Source organism: Alosa pseudoharengus, unplaced genomic scaffold (assembly GCF_046254945.1).
Source record: "Alosa pseudoharengus isolate Yale_2024_CS ecotype anadromous, Long Island Sound unplaced genomic scaffold, YU_APseudo_1.1 YU_APseudo_1.1_scf_11, whole genome shotgun sequence".
Classification (NCBI taxonomy): domain Eukaryota; kingdom Metazoa; phylum Chordata; class Actinopteri; order Clupeiformes; family Clupeidae; genus Alosa; species Alosa pseudoharengus.
In genome coordinates, this window is record NW_027468576.1 from 19,758,346 (window position 1) to 19,782,346 (window position 24,001).

Below are 24,001 nucleotides of genomic sequence, written 5' to 3' on the forward strand. Positions count from 1 at the left end.
TATAGACGGGTGGTGCATAGACAGACAGGACAAGAAATTGATAAGAATAGCTGGTTTACAGAAGGTAAACCCAGAAGGTAAATATGTGCAGCGTATTAGCAGTATATAACATATGAACAATGTATGAACAACATGTAGGCTACAGATATGTGCAATGAAGTAGCAGTAACTTTATAATAGTAGTAAGAATACTATAGATATATGCAGCGTATTAACATAATATATTATAAGAAATGATTATAAGAAAATCATATAGACAGATACCGGTATGTACTGTACAGCTATGTGCAGGAGGTTTGGACATCACTATGTCAAATAAAAAACGTAACGCTCAAATCGTGGATTGATCATGTCTAACGTTTCCCCAGTCTGCTATTTGTCCGGATAAACAGATGCGTCAGATATTCCATCACTATGAGGTTATTGGAAATTGAACAATGCTCTATTAAAGGACGGAAACTGATTTCCGATCCTGTTTTCTGACCTGAACGAGGGAGGTAAACAAAAATGGGGGTGGGGGTTCTCAAAGTATAAAACAAGATATATTGTCATTCAGAGATGTAAAATGATTAAAATCGCCAGAAAACAAAGTTGTTGTCAAAACAGTTGAGTTGTCAAAAGAGAATATTACAACCTGAGGAGATTTATTTGACTAAAGGGGGCTTCGTAAGATCATGGAGCAAATGGTTCGAGAACGTGTGAGCAGAACTGTTGTTTTTCCTTCCATTGCTTTAGCAGAATTTTGACATTTCAAATTCAATTTTTAAAAAAAACAAAAAACACAATTAACACACAGCCGCCACGGCCAAATAACAGAATCCCTCGGATCTTTTACAAAATGAAACACTTGTTTTAAAATGAAAATCTATTTTGTTGTCAAATCACAAACACACCAAATGATCTGATAACACTTGAATCATGTACACACAGAAATGTACACTATACAATCTGATGTGTTAACTATACAACTATACTTGCAAAAATTTGGAAACCGCTTGCCTGGAAAAGACAATTAAAGGAACTTATCTAGATGAAGTTATACTAAGTAAGTGAGGCAAGTCAAGTAAATATTACTCAGTTCACTTCACTCGTGAAAACATAAAAAAACAATGTGAATCTGTCAATTTGCTTCTGGAGTGTAAGGAAATTGTAACAAAAAAATGAACACACGCAAGAATGCTTACAAGAGCAATGATGAATGAATGAAATGCCCACCATTCCATGAAGAAAGTGTAACATTATGGAAATGAGCCTTATTATATTGCTTAGAGGATTGAACGAGAGAGTTTATTTATACAGTTTATTATCATAAGTAGGAATGGATAAAATAATAATAAATAATACTGTCCGGAACAACAAGGCCTCACTATCACACGGAAACACACTGCGTCAGACACCTCAATCTCAACAACTGAAGAGTACATGTGAAACCTCACCAAATTCACGCCAGAGGCTAGCTTTAGGCAAGTGCCAGACCATTCAAAAACAATCAGTCCCTTCAAAAAAAGGTAAAATTTTATGTTTAGAAGAATTCCGTGTTCATTTTGGGGCTATAATGAGGGTTTGGTGCTATGTATTTATAAAGAATGTGTGAGGCAGAAGACAAGGACACAAGGAATCAGTGACACAAGGAATGTAAAGACACAATCTTTTATTGACAACTGACATCCAATCTCAATATTAACTATTGAATATAAAATGTTTGCTTTAGTTAAAGTGGTGAGGCTGATATGTCTACAGTATATACTCAAATACAATCTGGCTTTATGAAAAATCTGAAAAATCGTCATATAGACTGATGTTTGACCTCCTAGATTATGCAGATTACGTTGCAGATGCAGGCCTTTATATGCCTATAAGACCTATAAGGTCTTTTACACGATCTAACATACATTTCTCATGCAACCCCTTAAGGCTATGTAATGTTTGTGGTAAATCTTGTCATTATTTGAATGAAAACAGTTTAGCATTACATTCTATGTCAATGCAAAAAGCAGTTATTGTGGAAGTTAATAATCTTTAAGTAAGCAAGAAAGTTAGTTTGAAGCTCAAGTTAGTTTGAATGACTACACTTTGTTGAATGTGTGTGTGTGTGTGTGTGTGTGTGTGTACATATACATATGGATGTGTGTGTGTGTGTGTGTGTGTGTGTGTTTGTGAGTGTGTGAGTAACAACAACTTTCGTATGAACTTACAACTCAGAATATTTTGTACAATATACAGTACAACAAACTTTAAGTTAATTTACTTACTTTTTCTAAAGCAACGGGTTTCCACAGTTTTTTAAATAAAGTGAGCCTTTTCCACATCCTCACCCACTTGACGAGAGAGTGTAATGAAAGACAAAGGGGGTTCATTCTTCAGGCAGCAAAAAAAAACGTATGTACAGTTTGTCAAAATCGGTAGGCACCGTGCACCACATTGCAGAAATACTCTCATTCCCAGGCATTTTACTTTTGATGCAGTTACTGACGATCTCTTGACACATTTTCCAATCGTAAGATCTCAAAGTCATGACGGTGTCGGGAGGAGCTCCCGCCGTCAGTTCGGTCTCAGTATACAGACCCAGTTGGCCCAGATGAAAATAAAAGTCGTACCCTAAACTTAGATTACACCATCTCTCTTTTCCTCCTAACTCATTGGGTTGAGGTTCTTGATATCCTAAGAGTCTTTTTCTCCTAGGAGCTCCCAGCAAACGCTCGTCAGGTTCAGAAACAGCATTTTGAGGAGTGACCATTCCTCCAGACGTTCCGGCAAACGCTTCTTCTTCTTCTTGTACTTCTTCCACCATTGGCTCGACAACTCTAAGCAACTCCTCCTATTTCTTTTTTTTTTACAAACCCCCTAAAACTTGGTGGTCCAGGATGTTCATGTTGTCCTATGAGTCCCTAGGGGATGCTCACACCTGGTGGGTGCGGGGTTGTTCACATGGGGTGGGTGGGCGAAAGTAACCTCACACCACATGAAATGGGTGAGTATGACCTCTCTCATGAACTTTAGGGTTAGTTAGGTCTTCCCCTGTGGGTAGTAAAAAACTTTCTTTGATTTTAATGTCTTACAGATGAGTCCCAGGGGATGCTCACACCTGGTGGGGTGCGGGGTTGTTCACATAGGGTGGGTGGGCGAAAGTAACCTCACACCACATGAAATGGGTGAGTATGACCTCTCTCATGAACTTTAGGGTTAGTTAGGTCTACCCCTACAGGTAGTAAAAAACTTTCTTTGATTTTAATGTCTTACAGATGAGTCTGCATGGGGGGTGCAGAGGGAGGGTGGGCCGGGGGGCTCAAGGAGGGTGGCTGGATGACCGAAAGTAACCCGGGGATGGGTGAACATGGCCCGAACACGACCGCTAGTTCAAGGAAGCTCATTGGTTAACAGGCTGGCCACACCCAATGATCCCATTGGTACGAGAAATACTAGTCTAAATCTGGGACAACCACGCCCTCCCACCTTCTCGTTTTCGACTCATTTCCAGTCATACGCCCGGAGGGAACGGTCGCAGTCTTCAGAATCTCCTCTGGACTCTGTCTCTCTCACGGACTCTGTCTCTCTCACGGACTCTGTCTCTCTCAGACCTTTTGCCTTCAGAATCTCCTCAGGACTCTGTCTCTCTCACGGACTCTGTCTCTCACAGGCCTTTGCCTACAGAATCTCCTCAGTACTTTGTGGTTTTTTACACACCAAGGTATTTTTTTGCATTTTAGCACTCATTCTACCATTTTACTCTGTGTCTGTGTACGGGTGCGTGCGCGCGCGTGTGTGAAAGTGTGCCCCCAGCCCTAGCTGTGAGAGGGAGGCCTGACTTTTGGGGAGCCTGATTTTTGTGAAATGTCAGCAAACACTCTCACCGTCTATCTCCACAAGCATGAACAAAGAATTCTATTGATTCTATACAATTAATTAATTAACCATTAAATTGTTAAATCACATCTCATCATCCGCAAAGTAACGCCTCCTCATGTGATGTCATCATCTGTAAAGTAACGCCTCCTCATGTGATGTCATCATCTGCAAAGTAACGCCTCCTCATGTGATGTCATAAGACACACCCACATCATGTGACCTTATTGGAATGTTCCAGAATCTTCTAGAATATACTAGACACGCCCACTTCTAGACACGCCCACTGACCCAAACATGAACCTGACCTTTTTGACCTTTGGGTCATCCATCATTTTTGACATAAGGTGCCCCTTTACACTCTCTAGCGCTGTAGCCAAGGCCGTAGCCAGGACTTCTTCAAATACCAAGGTGGCCTAACCCAGAAGATCATTTTGACGCAACCCCAATTTCCAGCCTTCTAATTCTTTCTCCTCAACTGCCTGATTTTGCTCCCCTGTCTCCTCTGTTAAAGTTTTAAAACAACAACTCTAAATAACTGACCAACAATTGACATCATTTCACAATATGCTTGGGCCATGTTTATAAAAGATATTATCAATCACAATATGAATTATCCATCCTATATTACATATATAACCTATAGTTTAGTTAATTGTCAGTGCAGGTTAGCTAACTGCATCTCCAAAACATCTCCACTGAATTTCAGCAAACCATTTTCAGTAGGCCTACAGGTTAGCATCTCATGGTAGCCCTATTGTATCTTTATTGTATTTAAACATGAACTTTCTCACCTTCCCTTCTCTTTGTCTGCTCAACTTCTGCTGCAGCTTTTGTTCAGGTCAGGTGAATGAAGAAGTCAGAAGGCAGAAATAAACAAGGCGGCCATTTGTTATTATTATTTCGGACAATAGATTTGGGGGGTAGGCCTATTGAAGTTCATGTGAGCTGCACGAGACACTGTGTTGCATTCCTTAAGTTGGCCTAGTTAAAGGTGCTCTAAGTGATGTTGGGTAACATCACTTCTGTTGATGTTCAAACAAAACAGAGAGCTATAGCTCGCTACTCCTTCCCCCTTCCTCCCATTCAATTGAAACTCTCCTAAACGCACATCTCGACGGTGATTGGCTGGAACAGACAATGTTTTTTGTTTTTATGGTCCAGGCTGGACTAAGTTGTTTTTGTTGCTGTTTTTGGAGCCAGGGCTGTCCACAGAGACTGCGGTTTTTTACAGTGTATTCAGGGCACAGGCAGCTAGTGGATGGTGAAGTTGATGTTTGCAGTATGTGAAAAAAAAAATTAGCTTAGAAACTGTACCATCGCTTAGAGCACCTTTAAGGACACTCTGCGATAGCTGACTACTTTCGTTTTGACATGTCAGAGGTATTTGCAACTGCTAGTCCCGTGACTGTGGGTTGATGCAAGGATAATTGTCTCGTCAGTTATTTTCGACTTAATAAGCAATGGCTATAGCTGCCTGGCTATTTATTTTTGTTTTGTACTCAACTTACTCTGAAACATAATGGAAAGATGTTATTTCTATCCCTACTTTTATATTTAATTTACTATTGTACAGTATGCTGGTAATCAATCTAAGTCCAATTTACAATCAATCAAATATGCTGTTATAGGCTTGCCTGGGAATACCCATACGAACTTTCGGCAAATTTGGGATTTGCTCAGGTGTCAACGAGGCTAATAGCCTCACGTAGCCATACTCAATTCTAGTCAGAATATGAGTCTGATACTGCTCCATTGGGACGCAATTATGGGGCGTGTTTCAACCGATACAGGGGGGGAAGGCCTCTACACTCAATTGGATAGACCTAACCAATCAGAGCAATGAAATAGCTTACCGTGAGGTCAGAGGCGATTGCTCTAAGACTACAGGGGAAGCTCAGCCTCCTCTAAAATATCAGAAAATCGCATGAAATAACACTATTACATTAGCTTCTAGCCTACTATTCAAACTAGAACAGTGAAACCTGTGAAAACATGTTCATCTTCATGGCTAGTTTGTTCAGCAATAAGGTTTTGCCTGTCATTTATCGTGATTTCGCACCCGTAATAAATTGTTGTGACGACACGATCCATCAAAAAACCATTCCAAAAACCCATAGACGCTGGGCTTCACTGGACTTTCAATGGCACTATAGAGTGGGCTGATCTCAGTGCAGAAAAGCTACACGTTTATTGGACAAACGCAACAAAAATCGCCATTTCCAGGGAAGCCCGGCGTCTCTGGGAGTGAATGGGACAGTGGGATGGCCCGGACGCCGAGCTTCTGTATGATGATTGGAGGAACCGTCATAGAGGCTGGACTCTTTTTGATTGACAGCATATGTCGCTCCTGGGCTCTTTCCACCTTGTAGATTAAGTTTTGTTTAATTTATTTTCATTTGAATTTTATTATTATTCCTTTTTTTTATCATTTTTACTTATGTTGACTATTCTTTTGTATTGTCTTACTCGTCACTGTGTTTATGTGTCTTTATCTGATTGTACCCTGGATATACTTCTAATAAAAAATATGAAAAAAACCCCAAAAAAGGTTAAGTTCAAGGGATGCGTTAACGTTAACGTTGGCAGGTGAAATCGAGAGGCAAGGCAAGTTGCTGCTCAAGTTCTCATAATTTGGGAGCAATACAGTCGGTTTCTATTTGTCTTTGTAAATAGCATACTGTAAATAAAACTGTAATGTGGAGTTGCAGAGTTTGTGACTTTTGTTTCAGTTGTGTATTTAGGCTAAGTTAGGTAGCGCGCTAGGCTACATTACATTAGCCTATGCCATGTCTGCCATGCCTAGTGTTTGGACTATTCTGGGTTTTGGGATCATTTTTGCCCTCAAAGAACAATATAGCACCTTAATAATATTGATTTAATAATTGACCATTTTTATCAGAGCTTCCCCTGTGGCAATCTCCACTGCGTGAGGTGTAGGAAAACACACGAACCATCCTTCTTATGCCTTAACATTGTTTTCTGGTCTTTTGTAAAAGTTATTGTGCCGTCAATATCTCCTACAACACTCATTAGCGAAATCTAAGAGGTACAGTACGTAGTAGGGTAGGCTATTAGGAAAAGACTGATAGCCTATATCCCCTCCATTTTTAAAAATAATTCTGTTGAACACTGATGTGCTACAAACATGTTATAAACAGCTGGGAAAGGCTGTCGCAAATCCCTCAAACAGGTGGTTAATCAGAGATTTCTAACGAACAAGGGAACAACATGTCACAATGCAACACGCTGTTTTCCCTTGATGAAAGTGAAACCATGAATTTTCCCACATCTCAACTTTGGCCAAAGTTTTCAGAAATAATAGTTTTCAGTGATAAAACCTCATTGAACTAATATGCATTTTCCATATGGGGTCTTAGAAGCCATCTGTCTCATGCTAGCCACAGCGCTTTTGTTGCAAATAATCAACCTAAGCATGCTCAGATGATGTGATAGACGACGCGTTGTTGCTCACCTGTCCATCATCGTAAAGCCCGATTTGATTGGTCCGCCAGATTTGGGGCGAGCATAGTTGCTCCACAACGGAGTAATGCCAGACCGAACTTCCCGACCTCAAATGTTGTGGGTGGAACTAAGTTCGGCTGGCACCCAGGCTACGAGGCTAATGCTGTTGCCTACGGATCCTGCTAAATGTGTTAGGACAGTTGTCAAATGGAAGGCCATCTGTTCACTCAGCACAGAAGACCAAATAACTACACTACACTACAGTACTTTTTAAGTGTGTCCAGTGCACAGCACAGGCAGTACGTGCTCCTGCATTATGTTCTGTGGTCAAGCAACAGTTTCCTGCCAGGACTATCGATTCTAGGCTCTGTTTCCAGCATGGATATCTGAGGGATAATGATTGCTGACTTCTTTTCTGAATAATGTATTTCAGTAAACCGTCTGGGTTCTACCCGCTGAGCCTTCCTACTGACCCCACTCTTGAATTTGGAGTAAAACGAAAACACAGAGCTTGATACAGCTGGTGTTTCAATGAAATGTTCCACTCCCACTCCCAATGCGGGCAGTCAAGGAGAAGTCTCTGACCTGGAAATAAGTCCAGTAGGCTCTCATCCTTTCTCTCACTTTAATGTAGGAAGGTCAGAATTAATCACAGTGCCACCCTGGGGTGGTCTGTTAGCAGGGGAGCTGTGGAAAAGGACTCAGACACCAGTCCCCAAACCTCTCTGACCTTTGAAGCCTTAAAATCAAAAATGTCCCACTGGTAACTGTGCATTTATAAAAGCACTGTTGAGTAGAACCAATTGTGCTCAGGAGAGAATGAATGCACTCAGCATGGCATTTGCGGAAAGGCAAGAGGTGAGAAGTGAATGAAAGCACATTAGAATTCTACTAAGAAGCTCTTAGCATGAATCAAAACCAGTCTTGTCCGGATGGGAACTCATTTGCCAAGCAAGATTTTCTTACATTTCATTTATGTGTTATGATTCTTATATGCATGATTGTTCTTCTCCATTTAATCCCTGTGCCAAAAAGGTAAGAGAAGAATATAAAGAGGTCTTTGACACTTCTGAAGTGGGACATTCTCTGTTTCTGTGTGTTCGAGGCCTGCCCCCCCCACCCCCTCGCTCTCTCTCTCACCGGCCTCTCTGAAGTTCTCTCTCTGATGATCTCATACATACTTACTATATGACTTACTATATAATGGTATAATACTGACCAATGATTTCAGAGCGGATGCGTAATGTTCAAGAATATTTAACTTTTTTAAAACAGGAGATGAACAAAGTTGGGCTACTCAATCAATCAGTAAAGCTAATAACTAGATACGTTTTAAACTGCTACAACAAAATTCCCTAACATTCTATGACTTTGCTCCAAAAATGATAAAATTCCCTGACTTTCCATGTCTGGAATAGACTTTTCAAAATTCCAAGATATTCCAGAAATTCCATGACCTGTGAGAACCCTGTATTATCTTTGTATTTGATCAAGATTTGCTCAGCCGTTTGTTGGCCTGACTTTGCACTATTATATAGACTGTCTATGCACAATTGCACAATTTCAACCCAATTTTTTTGTTGCTCTTATTTCTTCATTGTATGTGCCTGCTTATTTACTTTTATTGTTTACTTGAATGTTATGTTTGTCTGTGGACTTAATTGGTAAAATATGTCTTGTCTCCACCGTGGGATAGTGAGAAACGTAATTTCGATCTCTTTGTATGTCTTGGCATGTGAAGAAATTGACAATAAAGCAGACTTTGACTTTGACTTTGAGATTTCCTTAAAAAATGTGTTTATGTGTTACAATGATTCGCATGACTGTTTTCTTCATCAGATGTTCTTCTCCATTTAAACAAAAAATCATGCTTTGCTTTGGTCACTGGGCACTCAACAAGTAGCAGCTGAGTGTGGAACAGATCTGTGTCGGCATACAGACCAGCAAGGGCCATGATCCCAGACTCCCAGAGCCAGATCCACATCAGATTCCGTATCTTTTTCAGGACCAACCCAGGGCCATGCCAGATCGGAGCTAGATCAGAATCTGATACATGCCAGATTGGAGCAAAATCTGTGTCAGATTTGAGTCAATATCAGGGCTGGGGGATTGTGAGATCTGTGCCAGGTTCGCACCAGATCAAAGCCAAGTCTGTGGCAGGTTGGCACCATGTCAGGGCCAAGGCGAGGGACAGAGCCGCATCTGATCCATATTGGAAACATATTCGTGCCGGATTGGAGCCAGATTTATAGCAAAGTCAGCTGCTTTGAATGGCAAATTTTGGTCAGGAGAGATCATGATGCTGCAACTCAGAGGAACTAATACCTGAGTGTGAAGTTAGATAAAGGAAGGGTTACATTATTTCTACTAAGTGATACCATAGGACAAAAAGGAACAGTAATGGGTAGAATTGTGTTGTGGTGCTGTATAACAGAACTCACCAGTCATTTCCCTCTATACCCATTTAATTTTAACCATCTATGGTACGCATTATGATCTGAATGGGTAAATATATATTTTATTTTTTATAAAACCGTTGCCTGTAGGCAACATTGTACAATAATGGAAAACATTAAACTATGTATGTTTTCTTAATAAACAAAATAATAAGGCATATTTGTTTATAACATATTTTTATTTAACCAAAGACATAGAAAACAGAATTATGTAGTTTTTACCCCATAGTGTTATTCATTTTTTGCAAAATGTATCATATCATATTCACCCGTTGCCCACAGGCAACATTGTACCATTGTGGAACACTATCATAACCAAATCATAATATCTTCAAATCATCATATAGGCTATTTTAAATGACTGTTGATTAAAATTAGCAGTAGTAAAAAGCATTACAATAAGTAAAAAAAAACCTCCATTCCCTCATATCAAGTATGGCCTATTGTGATTCCATTACGGTACAATGTTGCCTGTGGGCAACGTGCAGATTTTTGCTATTTTTTAAAAATATACATTATTTTATATACATAAAAATGATTGAAAATACATCTTTACTTATCAATAAAGGTTGTCAATTATTTTGCAGAATGTAAACTTCAGGGAAATTAGTGAAATTCACACTTTTCTAGGGAGAAAATATGATACCCAGCCAAACATGTGCATGTGCTGAAAGAAGGGTCAAAATAGCCGCCTGTGAGACATGTGACCACTATTTTGCATTTTCATTGGTTAGTATTGAGTTGTCCAGTTCTTCAAGAGGCATTTACTTCTTTAAGGGATGTCTCATTTTATTTCAACAAGGCAAAATAGGCTATGTCTACAGGCAACACCGTACCATAGAAGAGTTGGCAGAATCAGGTCTCGCTGTTTCTCAATATTATATTCAAAATGACAACTCTAGGTATAAAACTAATTTAATTACATTTTCATATGAAGAACAATGTGACCTAAATATCTCTAAATATCTAAAAGCACAAATAATTTAACAGAAACAGAGTTAGAGAAATGTGATATGGATTAAAATCATGAGCAATGGGTAGTACACAATTTTATCCTGGAAACTAGTCCACTTCTTTGTAAACTTGGTAACAATAGACAACATACAGGCACATGTTACATGAACATTGTTTTCAGGAAGCAATGCTCCGGACCATAAATAATTGTTTATTGAATTAAGAAATATATGTACAAATTTTGGTTTTAACATTCCACAACATATCCTCAAGGCCTTGATGAATGAGTGCTCTCTGCTCGTCTCTGTGTCATCCCTTTACCACTTTAGTTTCAGTAGTGGCACAAGGACATTCATAGTTTATTTTTGGGTCTCTCTATTCTATGCAGGTTTGTTAAATCATGCAGCAAAGCACTACAGCAATGCAGTATGGATCAGTTAGAGTACGCAGCATGAAGTCTAAGAGGATATCCTCTAGCTTAAGACTCAGCTAGATTTCTCCTTTAGTGATCCCATGTGGCTCCAGCATTTTTTTAATGTGTAATGTGCTCTATCTCTTTTGGCAAGTTTTATTAGGTGATTATTATAGGATTAGTTGAAGTTTTCATGATTATTGGTAATCTGTCACCAGTGTTTTGTGTAATGTGTTACAAAGTAACATGTTACAGTAACGTAACTACTTTCTACTTTTTCGGGTAAAAAGTAGTGTAAGGCGCTACTACTGAAAATTTGGTAACGAAACATAGTTCCTTTTTCAATTCAGCGCAACGCTACTTTTCCCAGGGACAGATTTGACAGCGACACTAGCATGAAGAGCAATCATGGCAAGCGAGAAGCAGACAACGCTAACTTTTGAGGGATGGAGGTATTCCCATTACTTCAAACTCGTTGACACTAAGGGGAGGAATGTGAGTGTAAGGTGTACACTGTGCCCTGGTGAGAAACTTTTGTCCACTGCCGTTAACTCAACTGCCTGCCAATTGATATTTGCAGTAGCTTTGCGCCTGTTTAATGAAAGAGTATAAGGCTATAAAATAAAATAAGCCCTTAAGTATTTTGCTTTCACCTATATGCGCATAAGATGTATCGAGGCTATGTTATTTGATATTGTTTCATAGGGCTTTAGTGGTGGTGTTGAAGCCTATAATAGCCCAATGTTTTCTTGTCAAGTGTTATGTTTGTGGCATTTTTTATAATAAAGAGCACTAAAGAAATACCTGTCATGTCCTCCTTAGTAGAACTTTATGTAGGCCTACACATTTAGGAACAGATATTGGGTTCTGCCCAAAGTCGAGCAACATAAAAGTAACGTAACAGTAACGAGTAACGTAAAATGTTACTTTCCATAGAGGGTAACTAAGTAAAGTAACGGGTTTCTTTTTAAAGAAGTAACATGTAACGAGCAAACACTACTTTTTAAAAGTAACTTTCCCAACACTGTCTGCTACTGACAAATCTTTTTCTACATTCTCTAGATACCATGTTCTCATATCACTAATTTAAACTAGATGTACTGCATAGCAGTAACCTACAAAATATGACTGCTGCTCAGTCCTGCACATTCTCTCCGCAAAAATAAATCACGCTTGTCAGTTTGTCTTCTACTCCATCCCCTACAGTTGCAACTTTTGTGTGTGTGTGTGTGTGTGTGTTTGCTTGGGAGTGTGTGTGGAGGTAAGGGTGTGACTGTGTTTATGAGTGTGTGTGTGTGTGCATGTGTGTGCTAGTGTGTGTGTATGCATGCCTGTGTGTGTGTCTGTGTATATGTGTGCACCTGCGTGTGCATGCCCCTTGTGCATGCGTGTGTGTGTGTTTATGTGTGTGTGCGCGTTCATGCGTGCTTGACTGTGTGTCTTTGTGTGCGTGTGTGTGTGTTTATGTGTGTATGTGTGCATTATTACATTATTACGTTTGGTGGGTTTAAAATGTGCAGATTTTTATCAGCTGCACGTGTTGAACTCAGCAGGTGCCAGTAATTAAATAAACAAAATATAAATGTATGAAAGTGTAACTGGGTGTATGTATATTTACGGACATGGGTAAAATACTGAATTACTGAAAGCAATGCAGCACTATTAAAATGGTACTGAACTAATGCATCTAATTCAGCATTATCAGAGCTGGCTTTGAGGCATTGGCCAGGATTGAGATATTCGTCTGCAGGGTGGGGAAAAAAAACAGAAAAAGTGAACTTAAGGACACATCCGTTCATTTCTATTCTAGGTTACAGCATTGGATTACAGTGTCAGTGTAGGTACGAGGTGTACATCTGTCAATGTGGAGTTTGGCTCGACTAGGGGGGATCATCTGCACTGTAGAAACAAATCTGGATGCAATAGATTTTTTTGATTTCTCAACTTAACTTTAGACAAAAGTTCCGCCTACTTGAATCTTCTTGTTCACACAATTTACATGTTTTAAGGCACCTGGCTAGTATTTCCAGGCAGGTAGTCTCCCATCAAAGTATCAAGTAGGCCCAACTTTGCTTAACTCTCAGTTGCAGCCATACCACACTGAGCACACCAAAGATACCTGCGATTGCTAATTTTTACACCTCATTTTTGCTTTCTCATTTTTAACTAGGTGGCGCTATACCACAAATGAGTGGTTATGGAATGGGTTGAGATTAGGGTTGGGTATCGTTTGGGTTTTATCCGATACCGGTGCTAAACCGATACTTTTAAAATGGTGCCGGTGCCGAAACGGTGCCTGAACCGGTACTTTGTTTTAAACATTTTTTAAATTAAAATGGTCTAAAGCATGAATTGCTTTTTTTATTGATAAGACAAATTGAACATGAAATTAAACTGTTATATTCAATTTACTATCAATATCTCATTGCTACTACGAATAATACATTTAAATGTTAAAACAGCTTGAAATGGCTCCTTAAGACCAACATACAAAAAAAATGGACATCCTAGGGCCTACGGTTCTCGAGATATTCACAAAAAACTGTGTCCGCCCTACCTACTTTTTGGGGGTCCAGTGCGGCAGGTAGGCTATGGATCAAAACGAAAATCAATGGTTCCGTGTCATCCACCACCAAGTTTCATGCAGCCCAGTCTTTAGCTTCGCTAGTGCGGTGGTCATAATTATGTATAGTAAAAATGTGACGGCATTTGATGTTTTTTGGCCACTAATCATTCTATTGTTTGCTGCTGCCCAAAAATACAGATCTGAGCCAAAAAACTTCCTCATTAACAATCCTTTCATTCCTGTTGATTACATAAAGCAGCATCACTATGATCCTGAAGTAAAAAGTGAAAACAATACAAACTTTCACTTCTCTTTCACTGTGATAGCCTTAGCAAAACTGTAGCTTGTTACAGCTAACAGTGCCTTGGCTTTGGCTGCTCCAACACTGCTGTTCTCTCAGAACTCACACAGCAGAGTCCTCTGCAGCAGTAATTGTATTCAGATGGTCTGTAGGCTCCATCCTGCTACTTTGACAGCAAGAAACAGTACAGGAGAAACTCAATCTTTTGTCCAGGTGTCTTCACAGTGTACTAGTGTTCGCAGACTACCAGACACTCCACACAGTCTCACGACGCTTGGACGACTGGGGAACTCATGCTGTTCTGTGTGGACAGCATGGGAGTCCAGTCAGGCTGGTGGAAGTGGATGTCAAAAGTTTGAGCCCAGTCGGCAAACACCCTTTTCTCTGTGATGAAGCGATGGTGGCCTCCGCGCTGACCACGCTCATGAGACAGATACATGATGCACTCTGAGACATTTGATGGCCCGTAGTAGTGATAGGAGACAGGCTGGTTGGGATTCCTGTGCCAAAAAAGTAAGAGAAGAATATAAAGAGGTATTTGACATGTCTGAAGTGGGAGATTCTCTGTTTCTGTGTGTTCGAGGCCTAGCCTCTCTCTCTCTCTCTCTCTCTCTCTCTCTCTCTCTCTCTCTCTCTCTCTCTCTCTCTCTCTCTCTCTCTCTCTCTTTCTCTCTCTCTTTCTCTCTCACTGGGCCTCTCTGAAGTTCTCTCTCTCTCTAATGATCTGATATGCTGCTGACGTACAAACTATTATCTGTGTATTTGATCTGATCTTTATATTTAGTGTGTGGGGTAGAACATTTTGTGCAACTGAGAACAACTGCTGTCCGGATGGGAACTCATTCGCTGTTGTGTGTTTGTGTTGTTCTGTGTGTGCATGTGGAATCATTTGCACATAGACATTAGAAAGCAACAAAACGCGGGTCATGAGGTTTAGATGGTGACGGACGGTAGTAAAGGTAATGAATAATAAATAAAGGTAGAAAGTAAAAAAGGGGGGATGGGGGGTTCAAAGCTTTTTAGTCATGAGATTGGTTTAGATGGTGACAACTATACCCTTACAACTAATAAAACAGATACAGTATAATTTCACTAAATTAGTGATTTCATTTTATAACTTGGTGGGAAGTTAATGTAATGACGTTTTTAACCTTCCCACCAATGTAATAACTTCCTGCAAACGTAATAATTATTGGTTTATTACGTTGGTGGGAAATTATTACATTGGTGGGAAGTTATTATGTTGGTGGGTTTAAAACATGCAGATTTTTATCAGCTGCATGTGTTGAACCCAGCAGGTGCCAGTAATTAAATAAACAAAGACAAATAAACCAAATATAAATGTATGAAAGTGTAGCTAGGTGTATGTATATTTACGGACATTGGTAAAATACTGAATTACTGAAAGCAATGCAGCACTGCTAAAATGGTACTGAACTAATGCATCTGAGGGAAAGAAAAGCAGTACTTAATAATTCAAGAGAGACTTACTGACAAAAGTCAGGTGACACCATTCCATAAACGTCAATCCTGTTACAAAGCTCAATGGCCAGAATCATGGTGAACCATCCTGTACTCAGCCAGGATTGAGATATTCGTCTGCAGGGTGGGAAAAAAAACAGAAAAAGTGAACTTAAGAGGACCTCTATTCTAGGTTACAGCATTGGATTACAGTGTCAGTGTAGGCACGAGGTGTACATCTGTCAATGTGGTGTTTGGCCCGACTAGGGGGAATCATCTGCACTGTAGAAACACATCTGGATGCAATAAAAAAAAAATTGATTTCTCAACTTAACTTTACAAAAGTTCCGCCAACTTGAATCTACTTGTTCACACAATTTACATGTTTTAAGGCACCTGGCTGGTATTCCCATGCAGGTAGTCTCCCATCAAAGTATCAAGTAGGCCCAACTTTGCTTAACTCTCAGTTGCAACCACACTGAGCACACCCGGAAGTTAAAGCTGCAGCCGGCAAGTCTGGCAGATTGAGGGGACTTAGCCAAAATTTTGAATGTGTGCAACTCACGCCCCTCCCCCACTACCACCAAGCACCCTCCCATCGAGTATGTGCTCGTCAGTGTGTGTGCACCAGACTGTGATTGACAGTCAGATCTCACACAGCCCTGCGCTGATTGTACCAGAAGAACTGGGAGCGGTGGATTTTTGAAAAACAAATAACAGGCTCTAGGTGGAGGTAGAAGCACAGGTTTTTTTTTTCTAAAACAGACAGAATTATGTTATTCTGTTGGAGCATAGTGTCAGTTTCAGTGAATATGATTTAAAAAATCTTGCAGCTTTAGGAAATATCAGGCTTGGTTGGTATTTGGATGGGAGTTCGCCTGGTAATACATGTTACTGTTTTTTTCTATATAACTAGATGAAGAAGGACATCCACATTGGCAGAACTGTTCTCTAAACTTTTAGTTTCCTGTTTCTACAATGTAGAGACCTGTTCTGTGGCGGTAGCTGACCTTTAACCAGCCAGCTCACGTTTGAAATTCCATACTAATACATGTCTTAAAATACACGCTGTAACCCTATCCTCTGATGCAGTGGGCATGGCAGTGGGGTGCCAGAATAAAATCCACAATACCAAAGTACCAAAGACTGGGTTTGTGTGGCCAGTTCTTTTTATTTTCTATTAAGCCTGTAATATCTTCAGGAATGTATAACTCAACAACTAACAGCTACTGATCGCTGATCATGTGTGTCAAAAATATGAAACGCAAACTTTGCAAACTACATTTTTACAAATCCTCCTTTTTTCTAATTACCAATATTTGTTCAGATATTGCCATTAACTGCTGCCATTAGCTGGACCTTTGTTGGAGTTGTACAGACCTCAGGGCGTAAACTACCAGCAGACAATTGTGTGCAGTAGCAGGAATAGTGGAGGGGGGTGGTGTTTTCTGTTTTTGGGATTTGTGTGTGTGTGTGTGTGTGTGTGTGTGTGTCACCTGTCCATCCCAGTCTCGTCTTTAAAGAGTGTGTCCAGCTGCTGCATCTTCTGCTGGGAGATGGTGTATATCTTGAGCTGGGGCAATGCTCTCTTCATATTCCGCAGTCTCCTGTAGCCTGATCCCGGCAGGCTCATTAAAGAGCTAGGGCCCCAGAACACGTAGACCGAGTCCTGACCAGGCTGGAGCAGGTGGTGGCGGTTCCGTAGCAGCTGGTCCATGCTGGAGTGGGCCACCACCCGCAGGCTGGTGCGCCGGCCCACGTCCGGCTCGTAGCCCTGGGTCGGGGCGTCGTTCATACGGATCACGCAGTCCGCATGGTCGATCTCCTCTGCCCGCTTGCCGCCCGTCAGGTGCCCAGAGCTTGTCACCAGGGAGCAGGAGTTGCAGTGCATCCTCAGGGGCTGAACAAGGAAGTGTGGGGAGGACAGAGAACACATCACATTCTGCTAGGAGATGTCCTACTGCCTTTCACACAACAGAATGCTTCAGTGTAAACATACACAACCTGGTTTCGGCCCATCAGTCAATAAATGGAATTGAAAACAATGGAGATAGCGATTCAGGGGCTACTCAAAAAATTATTTCCTACAGAGTAACTTTCCTGTACACCAAATCGGACTTCATTACAATCCATACCGACAAGGCTCTGAATGGGAAAAACTTTTAGCTTTTAGAACAATTACATGTGGCAAGTTCTCACATTATCCTTTACCTTTAGACACCATTGACATTTCCAGTAATATGATGTGTGCTCATGAATGACTCAGCAAAAAGAAATGAAATGTCAGGTTAAACTCCATGGTTTATGGGATTGCTGGAATGATGCATTTAAATAGTACTGTATTTTAGTGATAAATGAAATAACATATCAATTCTCAAAATGTATTTAAAAATAAAAAGAGGGGGAAATCTAATTAAATAATCATAATGTAGGCAAAACATAATGAACATTGACAAAAGTCAATGAGCTTTTGCTATTTTTTAGCTTGGAGAAGGTGTAATCAAAAGGTCAAAAAACACACTTGAGGCAAATTGTGCAGGGGGAAAGTGCTTTGACAGGAAGAAAGAGCCATCATGAACTTACCACATTAATGGCAGGAAGATTGACTCATCAAAGGAATGTCGCTCAAGGAATGGTTCAGTGTTCCCCGATCATAAGTAGGGGAGACCGGGGACAGTTGCAACAGGGGATGGTTGCAACATGTCAATTTTCTCCAATCAGAAACAAGGTAGAGTGATGACACTCACACTGCATATGCTCAGTTGGATGCCCCCTCTAGCAGAGAAAAAGCAAGGAGATTCCTGAACTGCTCCAGGATTTATTGTAAAAAACTGTTTTTTAGGTATAAAAATTATTTATTTTCTTGAGCTTTGTTTCTGTTAAACTGCTGTCACTGTTTTTGTGATTCATCTCAAACTTATATGATTTAAATGAGTGATATGTTAACTTTAAGCTACTATGGTTAGCATGTGTCAAGGTCCCCTTGTTTAGCTAGCACATGAGGTTTTATCATGGCTGACAGGAAAGGGGACAGTTGCAACAGTCCCCATACAGTCCCGTACAATGCATAAATATGATAATATAAAATATATATTTTTAAAAACATGTTTTACATGACAATAGTCTAAATAAAAGTGAATTGCCTCCCAAATTGTTCCATTCTTCCTATGTCACTAAAGTCCTACTGTATTTTATATCAATTTCAATATTTGACATCTGCACATAAGGTCTACTCATCTAGACAAATCTATAATTGTCATCTAATCAAAGCTGGTGAATAAATAACACTGTAATATTATTATAACTTACATAACTTGTATGTACATACAAAAATAATAATTTTGCTGCACTGACATATATTGTAATATATTGTATTTTTAACATGTTGCAACCATCCCCAAACAATGTTGCAACTGTCCCCGGGCCCGGGTCAGTTGCAACATCTGACTCCTTACATTCAAATGCAAATTGTGAAAAATGTAGATTCTGTAATTATCTTTAAATGGTTTAGACTATTAACAGACATATGTAAGTGTATTGTATAAAAATTGGTTTGTCTAATCCAAACCGTCTCTGAGTAACAGAGCCAAATGCAAAAAGTGTTGCAACTGTCCCCGGTCTCCCCTAGCTTGGGTTTTCCCATGCTGCCTCACGTGCGCGATTTTATTCACGCTGCTAGGCATTGGATAAATGGACTTCGTTTTCACCTCAACGAAGGAACCAATCACAAAACGGAGGAGGGCAGCAAGACGATGACGACACACCGAAGCGGTTATGAGCTACGTACAGACGCATTTGATAAGACATTTGTAGCACCCAATAAACGGCTCTGGGCATTCGTAAACCAGGTTTCAAATACGAGAAAATGAATGTCTAGTTCCCAGACCCCATCTCAATGAAATGAGGACTGACGTTAGCCAGGCTAGATCATCACACCATGGCCACAACAAAAAACTCCCCCAATTTCCAAACCCCTTTCAAACATATAAAGCCGACTTCTGCCAATAAAAAGCTCTGTATCTACAGGTTCCACAGGGCAAAATGCATGTGTTCCTCCTCCTTGCTCAATTAATTGCTGCACGGGTATAGTCTTAAGACGCAAAACAAAATTAAATAAAACTGTTAGATACAGATCTGAAGGAAGTATGATGAGCATGTAGCCTGGGTGAACAAGTCCAAACAAACAAGGAATGTGTATTTTTATTTTAATTCAGTAAACAACTGCATTTAAAACCTTCATTTTCAGGAAAGATGTGATTGCTTCACTTCTGAAACGATTTGGCAAGAGCCCAATGCACCCATTTAAGTTTCATTTCACTTCTGGTTATGCCCCAAGAAAGTCATAAAATCGGACGTTTGGAAACGACAATTTCAAATTTGCTATCAGGCTCGTCTATGTTCACCCAGGCAGGGTTCCTGTTGAGAGGGACATGCAGCTGCAGCACCACTGATCTGGTAAAAAGAAGGCCTACTTCTTGTGACCATTCACATTGAAAAAAAATATAGACTGGAGCTATTCATGCAGCCCAAGAGACACACTTCCAGCCTGCATGGATGTTAAGGACATGCTGTATTAGATAATAAGTACAGCGTTCACAACTTACAAGGGGAGAAGAACATCCAGTGTGATGTGTGGGCCTTTGGGGAAAAAAACAACCCAATGCTTGTGCCTTCCTCAACTCTGGCTCAGTTAAAAGAATGAGTTGCTTTCACTTGCCATCATCAATCTGTTCTGCCCTTTACCCAAGCCAATAAGTACTGATTATTGTCTATGAGCATGTGTCTGTCAATTAATCTGCTTTTCTCATCAGATGTACTCACACCTCTGCCTGAGAGTTTGCATTATAGTCCTTGTTACTCTATCAGGCAGAGTAGGCAAACCATGAAAGCATACTGTTCATTCATTAAGATAGCTGTTTTAAGAGCTACGTGTTGCTATTAGTAGCAGCTATTCTGCTACCATAATGCTTTTTACTTGACCTGGTATTTCTGTACCACAATGTTTATTAGATTCACTGTTGTCTGCAATATCTCAAGATGCATGTCTCTGGCTTAAAGGCATAGAAAGGAAAACAACCCTTAACTTGGACCATTATCAACAACAGGATCTTCACACACATTTGACATAGCTAACTACAGTCAACATCCAAATATGGCACACATATCTCATGCCAAGAAAAATAGTGTATTAAAAAAAAAAAACACACAGGGTAGGGGGGACAGAGGCGAAGAACATACAATATACCGACTTTGATACATCATTGAAAATTATGTAGTACTACTTTTAGTACAATAGAAAACACAGTCAAGCACAGATTTACCAGAATCTTTGCTTTTAGAACAGGCTCAATAAGTGAAGAAGTGAGGAGTGGGGTTCTTATATTGATCATTCCCATCGTGTATTGAATGACTCCTGGGTGTGAGTTAATGACTAATAAACTGTCAGCCCTCCACCCCATACCACTGAAAGCATCCTCAGCCCCTCGGGGGCATTTTCTTGACAGGGGAATCTGGAGACTGAAGCTGCTTTCACCAGCATCTGGAGATTAATCCCAGTCGGAAAGGTCTCCAGATCAATTTAGCGATTCTCTGTGCTTCAGCCGAAGCAGAGAGTAATGAACGGAGGGCCAGCAGGCGGCTGTGCTTGTTAAGAGGATGTCTGGTGAAGGCTAATAGGCCTGGTATATTGTTAAACTATTTCACAAATTTTATAAAATTACATTGCCAAATGTTACCATTGCTGCTTTACTGGATACATTGGTATACAAATACACCAAGCTGTTTTACACTACCTGATTATCAACGATGTTGTTGTAACCATCCAAGGTTAATGGTGAAGATCTCCATGATGAGGCTCGAGGATTGGTTAGTCTGGCTCTATGTTGACTCACCAACAAGTATGTACCCAGCAAGATCCCAGCAAGGAGCAATCCATAACACTGGAATCAAAAAGGCAAGCAAAGTAAAAAAAACAGCAATAGGTCTACAATGAAAACAAAACCTATATGGTGTGATCTGTAGGCCTATTAGTTCATAGGTTTTTAATCTAGATGGGCATTATATAGATGGGCATTGGATAGAGAGCATCCTCACCAACTGTGTCACAGTTTGGTATGGCAACTGCTCTGCCCATGACCGGAAAGCACTGCAGAGGGTGGTGAAAACTGCCCAACGCATCACCGGTTCCTCACTCCCCTCCATCAAGGCCATCCAGGGCAAGCGATGCTTGCGTAAGGCGTGCATCATCATCAAAGACTGTTCTCACCCCAACCACAGACTGTTCACCCCACTTCCCTCACGGAGGCGTTACAGGTCTCTCCACACCCAAACCAGCAGGTTCAGGGGAAGCTTCTTTCCTGCTGCTGTCACCCTACTAAACTCTAGCTCTGCATCCCGGTGACATCCAACGAACTAAACCCCCTTCACCCCCCGCCCCGCCCCCGCCTGATGCCTCCTTGCCTGTGCCTGTTGAGGTGTCCACGACCATGGCAGCCTTGAAAGGGACAACAAGGAGGCGGACATCACATATACACTTATTCTTAATACTATTATAATGTTACTGTTTCTGCACTACAATGGCTCTTACCACGCTGCACATAGCTGTCCATATCTGTTTAAAAGGTTCATACTAAATATCCATATTTATTCAGTTTTTCTGTAATATATTCTGTTAATGCACTGCATATATCTATATTGTTCTTACTACTATTATAATGGTAGGCTACTGCCACTAGACTGCACATATCTGTATGTTGTTCAAACATTGTTCATATTACATAGCCATATTTATTCTGTTCTTCTTCTTAAGTTGCTGCTAATACACTGCACATACTTATATTTAATGTATATTACTCTAAATCACCTTCTGAAAACAACTGTATACTACTGTCTACACTGCACTATATCTTTTGTCCTGTCTATGCACCAACTACTTTTTATGTCACATTGCATTTTTCTGCTTTTTGCACTTCTGGTTAGACGCAAACTGCATTTCGTTGTCTCTGTACTTGTACTCTGCACAATGACAATAAAGATGAATCTAATCTAATCTAATTTAATCTAATTGCGCATAAATGGGATACGCCAGTAGCCTTTATGTACTCGCTCAAAAGTAGGCCACTGCTGGCATATCCCTCAACCAGTCACCAATGCAGACATACTTCCAACATCTGCAAAAACACACCGAGGTTCAATAAGAAAATTAGAAATTATAAAATGCAATTATTGCCATTTTCCTTTTTGTTTTCAGCAGTTGCTTAGGCTACGTTCATGTTTTTTGACAACATACCACGCAATACACTGAGGGTTTAAAAGTTAACAGAATACGAATTCTAAACACAATCCTTCCTACATAGCCTGTATTGTAAGTGTAGGCTACTTAATTGTTAAGTACTTATTCAAGTAGCCTTTTATGACACGCCTAACAGTCCATCAAAAAAAAAAAACGGCATCGAGGAAGTCCCACTGACAGCTCGCTCAGGTAGCGTGACAAGAACACTTAACTTTTAATACACACTAAGATTTCCTATAGGCCTACCAACTTGATAAAAAAAATCACGAGGAAATGAAAGTCACATGTGATTTTTTTACTATCTGACTGTGAGCTTCAAAGATTGCATTCAGTAGTTCACTAGTTGTCAAACTACATCAACAACGCCACAACAAAACGTCACACATAAACATTTGCGTTTATGTAGCATACATTATTAGGCTACCTTTTTCATTATTGAGGAAATGCTGGATCCGTTTGTTCAACAACCGTTGTCTTATTTGCTTAGCATCTCTCTTCAACTGGAATCTCTTCGCAAAACAAGATCAGAGAGTGGGGCGTGCAGCGACAGCGAGTGCTCTGGTCGGTACTTGCAAGCGTGCACAAGCGTGGTCTTAAAACGCGCCGTGTTCTATACAGTATCTGCACTACAAAAACTAAGTATTTGAAGTGTGCAAGTAGCCTAGGCGGTTAGAGATCACAGTCTCTGAGATAGGCTGCCCTAGCTTCTGTCATCTCACCACAGACACCCAATGGGCACCGCCTGTTCTATATCTGTATCCTCTGCCTGCCTTTGTTTCATTTATTCATGTCCTGTCCTGTTTGAAGCATGCCGAGGATGCTTTTGGTAATCGTCAGGAGGTTACCATTAAGCAGGGGTGGACTGGCAATCTGGACATTTTGGTAATGTCCAGAACCGCCGTCCATCCAACGGCTGTCGGCCTGGCTCAATATACAGTAGCCTATATCTATACCTTTATCAGCCAGCCCAGTGTAGCTCTCCAAATAAATAATATTATGCTATGCCTATGTAGGCTAGCAGCCTATCTACGCTATCAGTCATCACTGCTTTAAAAAAAAAAAAAAAAAAAAAAAACTAGCAAAATGTGTGTCATCGCCTTTTCGATAGGCACAAGGGACAAATGTCACATGACTTTTTTCATTTCAACTTTCATTTTCGCTTCCTTCGATGTAGCCTTTTCTTTTAGCTGACAACTAGATGCATATAAGCATATGAACAGGCCAGCTATGGGGTCACCAAGGTCCGGATCTC

At 40.3% G+C, this 24,001-nt stretch overlaps 1 protein-coding gene across 1 annotated transcript; it reads right to left on the reverse strand.

The window, feature by feature from the left end:
• Positions 1–10,007: 10,007 nt before the first annotated feature.
• On the reverse strand, positions 10,008–23,293 carry st6galnac5b (ST6 (alpha-N-acetyl-neuraminyl-2,3-beta-galactosyl-1,3)-N-acetylgalactosaminide alpha-2,6-sialyltransferase 5b). Its single transcript, XM_076278294.1, has 5 exons — positions 23,174–23,293; positions 21,251–21,397; positions 16,955–17,358; positions 15,489–15,596; positions 10,008–14,497 (listed from the first exon to the last, which is right to left on the reverse strand). Exons 1-5 carry the CDS (start codon positions 23,180–23,182, stop codon positions 14,263–14,265), a joined length of 903 nt encoding a protein of 300 aa, XP_076134409.1. The 5' UTR covers positions 23,183–23,293; the 3' UTR covers positions 10,008–14,262.
• Positions 23,294–24,001: the final 708 nt, after the last annotated feature.

Excerpts from the sequence above, each read along its gene's own strand:
- st6galnac5b (XM_076278294.1), bottom strand. Across the intron at positions 17,359-21,250 it reads ACAACATCGTTGATAATCAG|CCCCTGAGGATGCACTGCAA; the intron begins GTAGTGTAAAAC and ends TTCCTTGTTCAG. Across the intron at positions 15,597-16,954 it reads GACGAGACTGGGATGGACAG|ACGAATATCTCAATCCTGGC; the intron begins GTGACACACACA and ends CCCACCCTGCAG.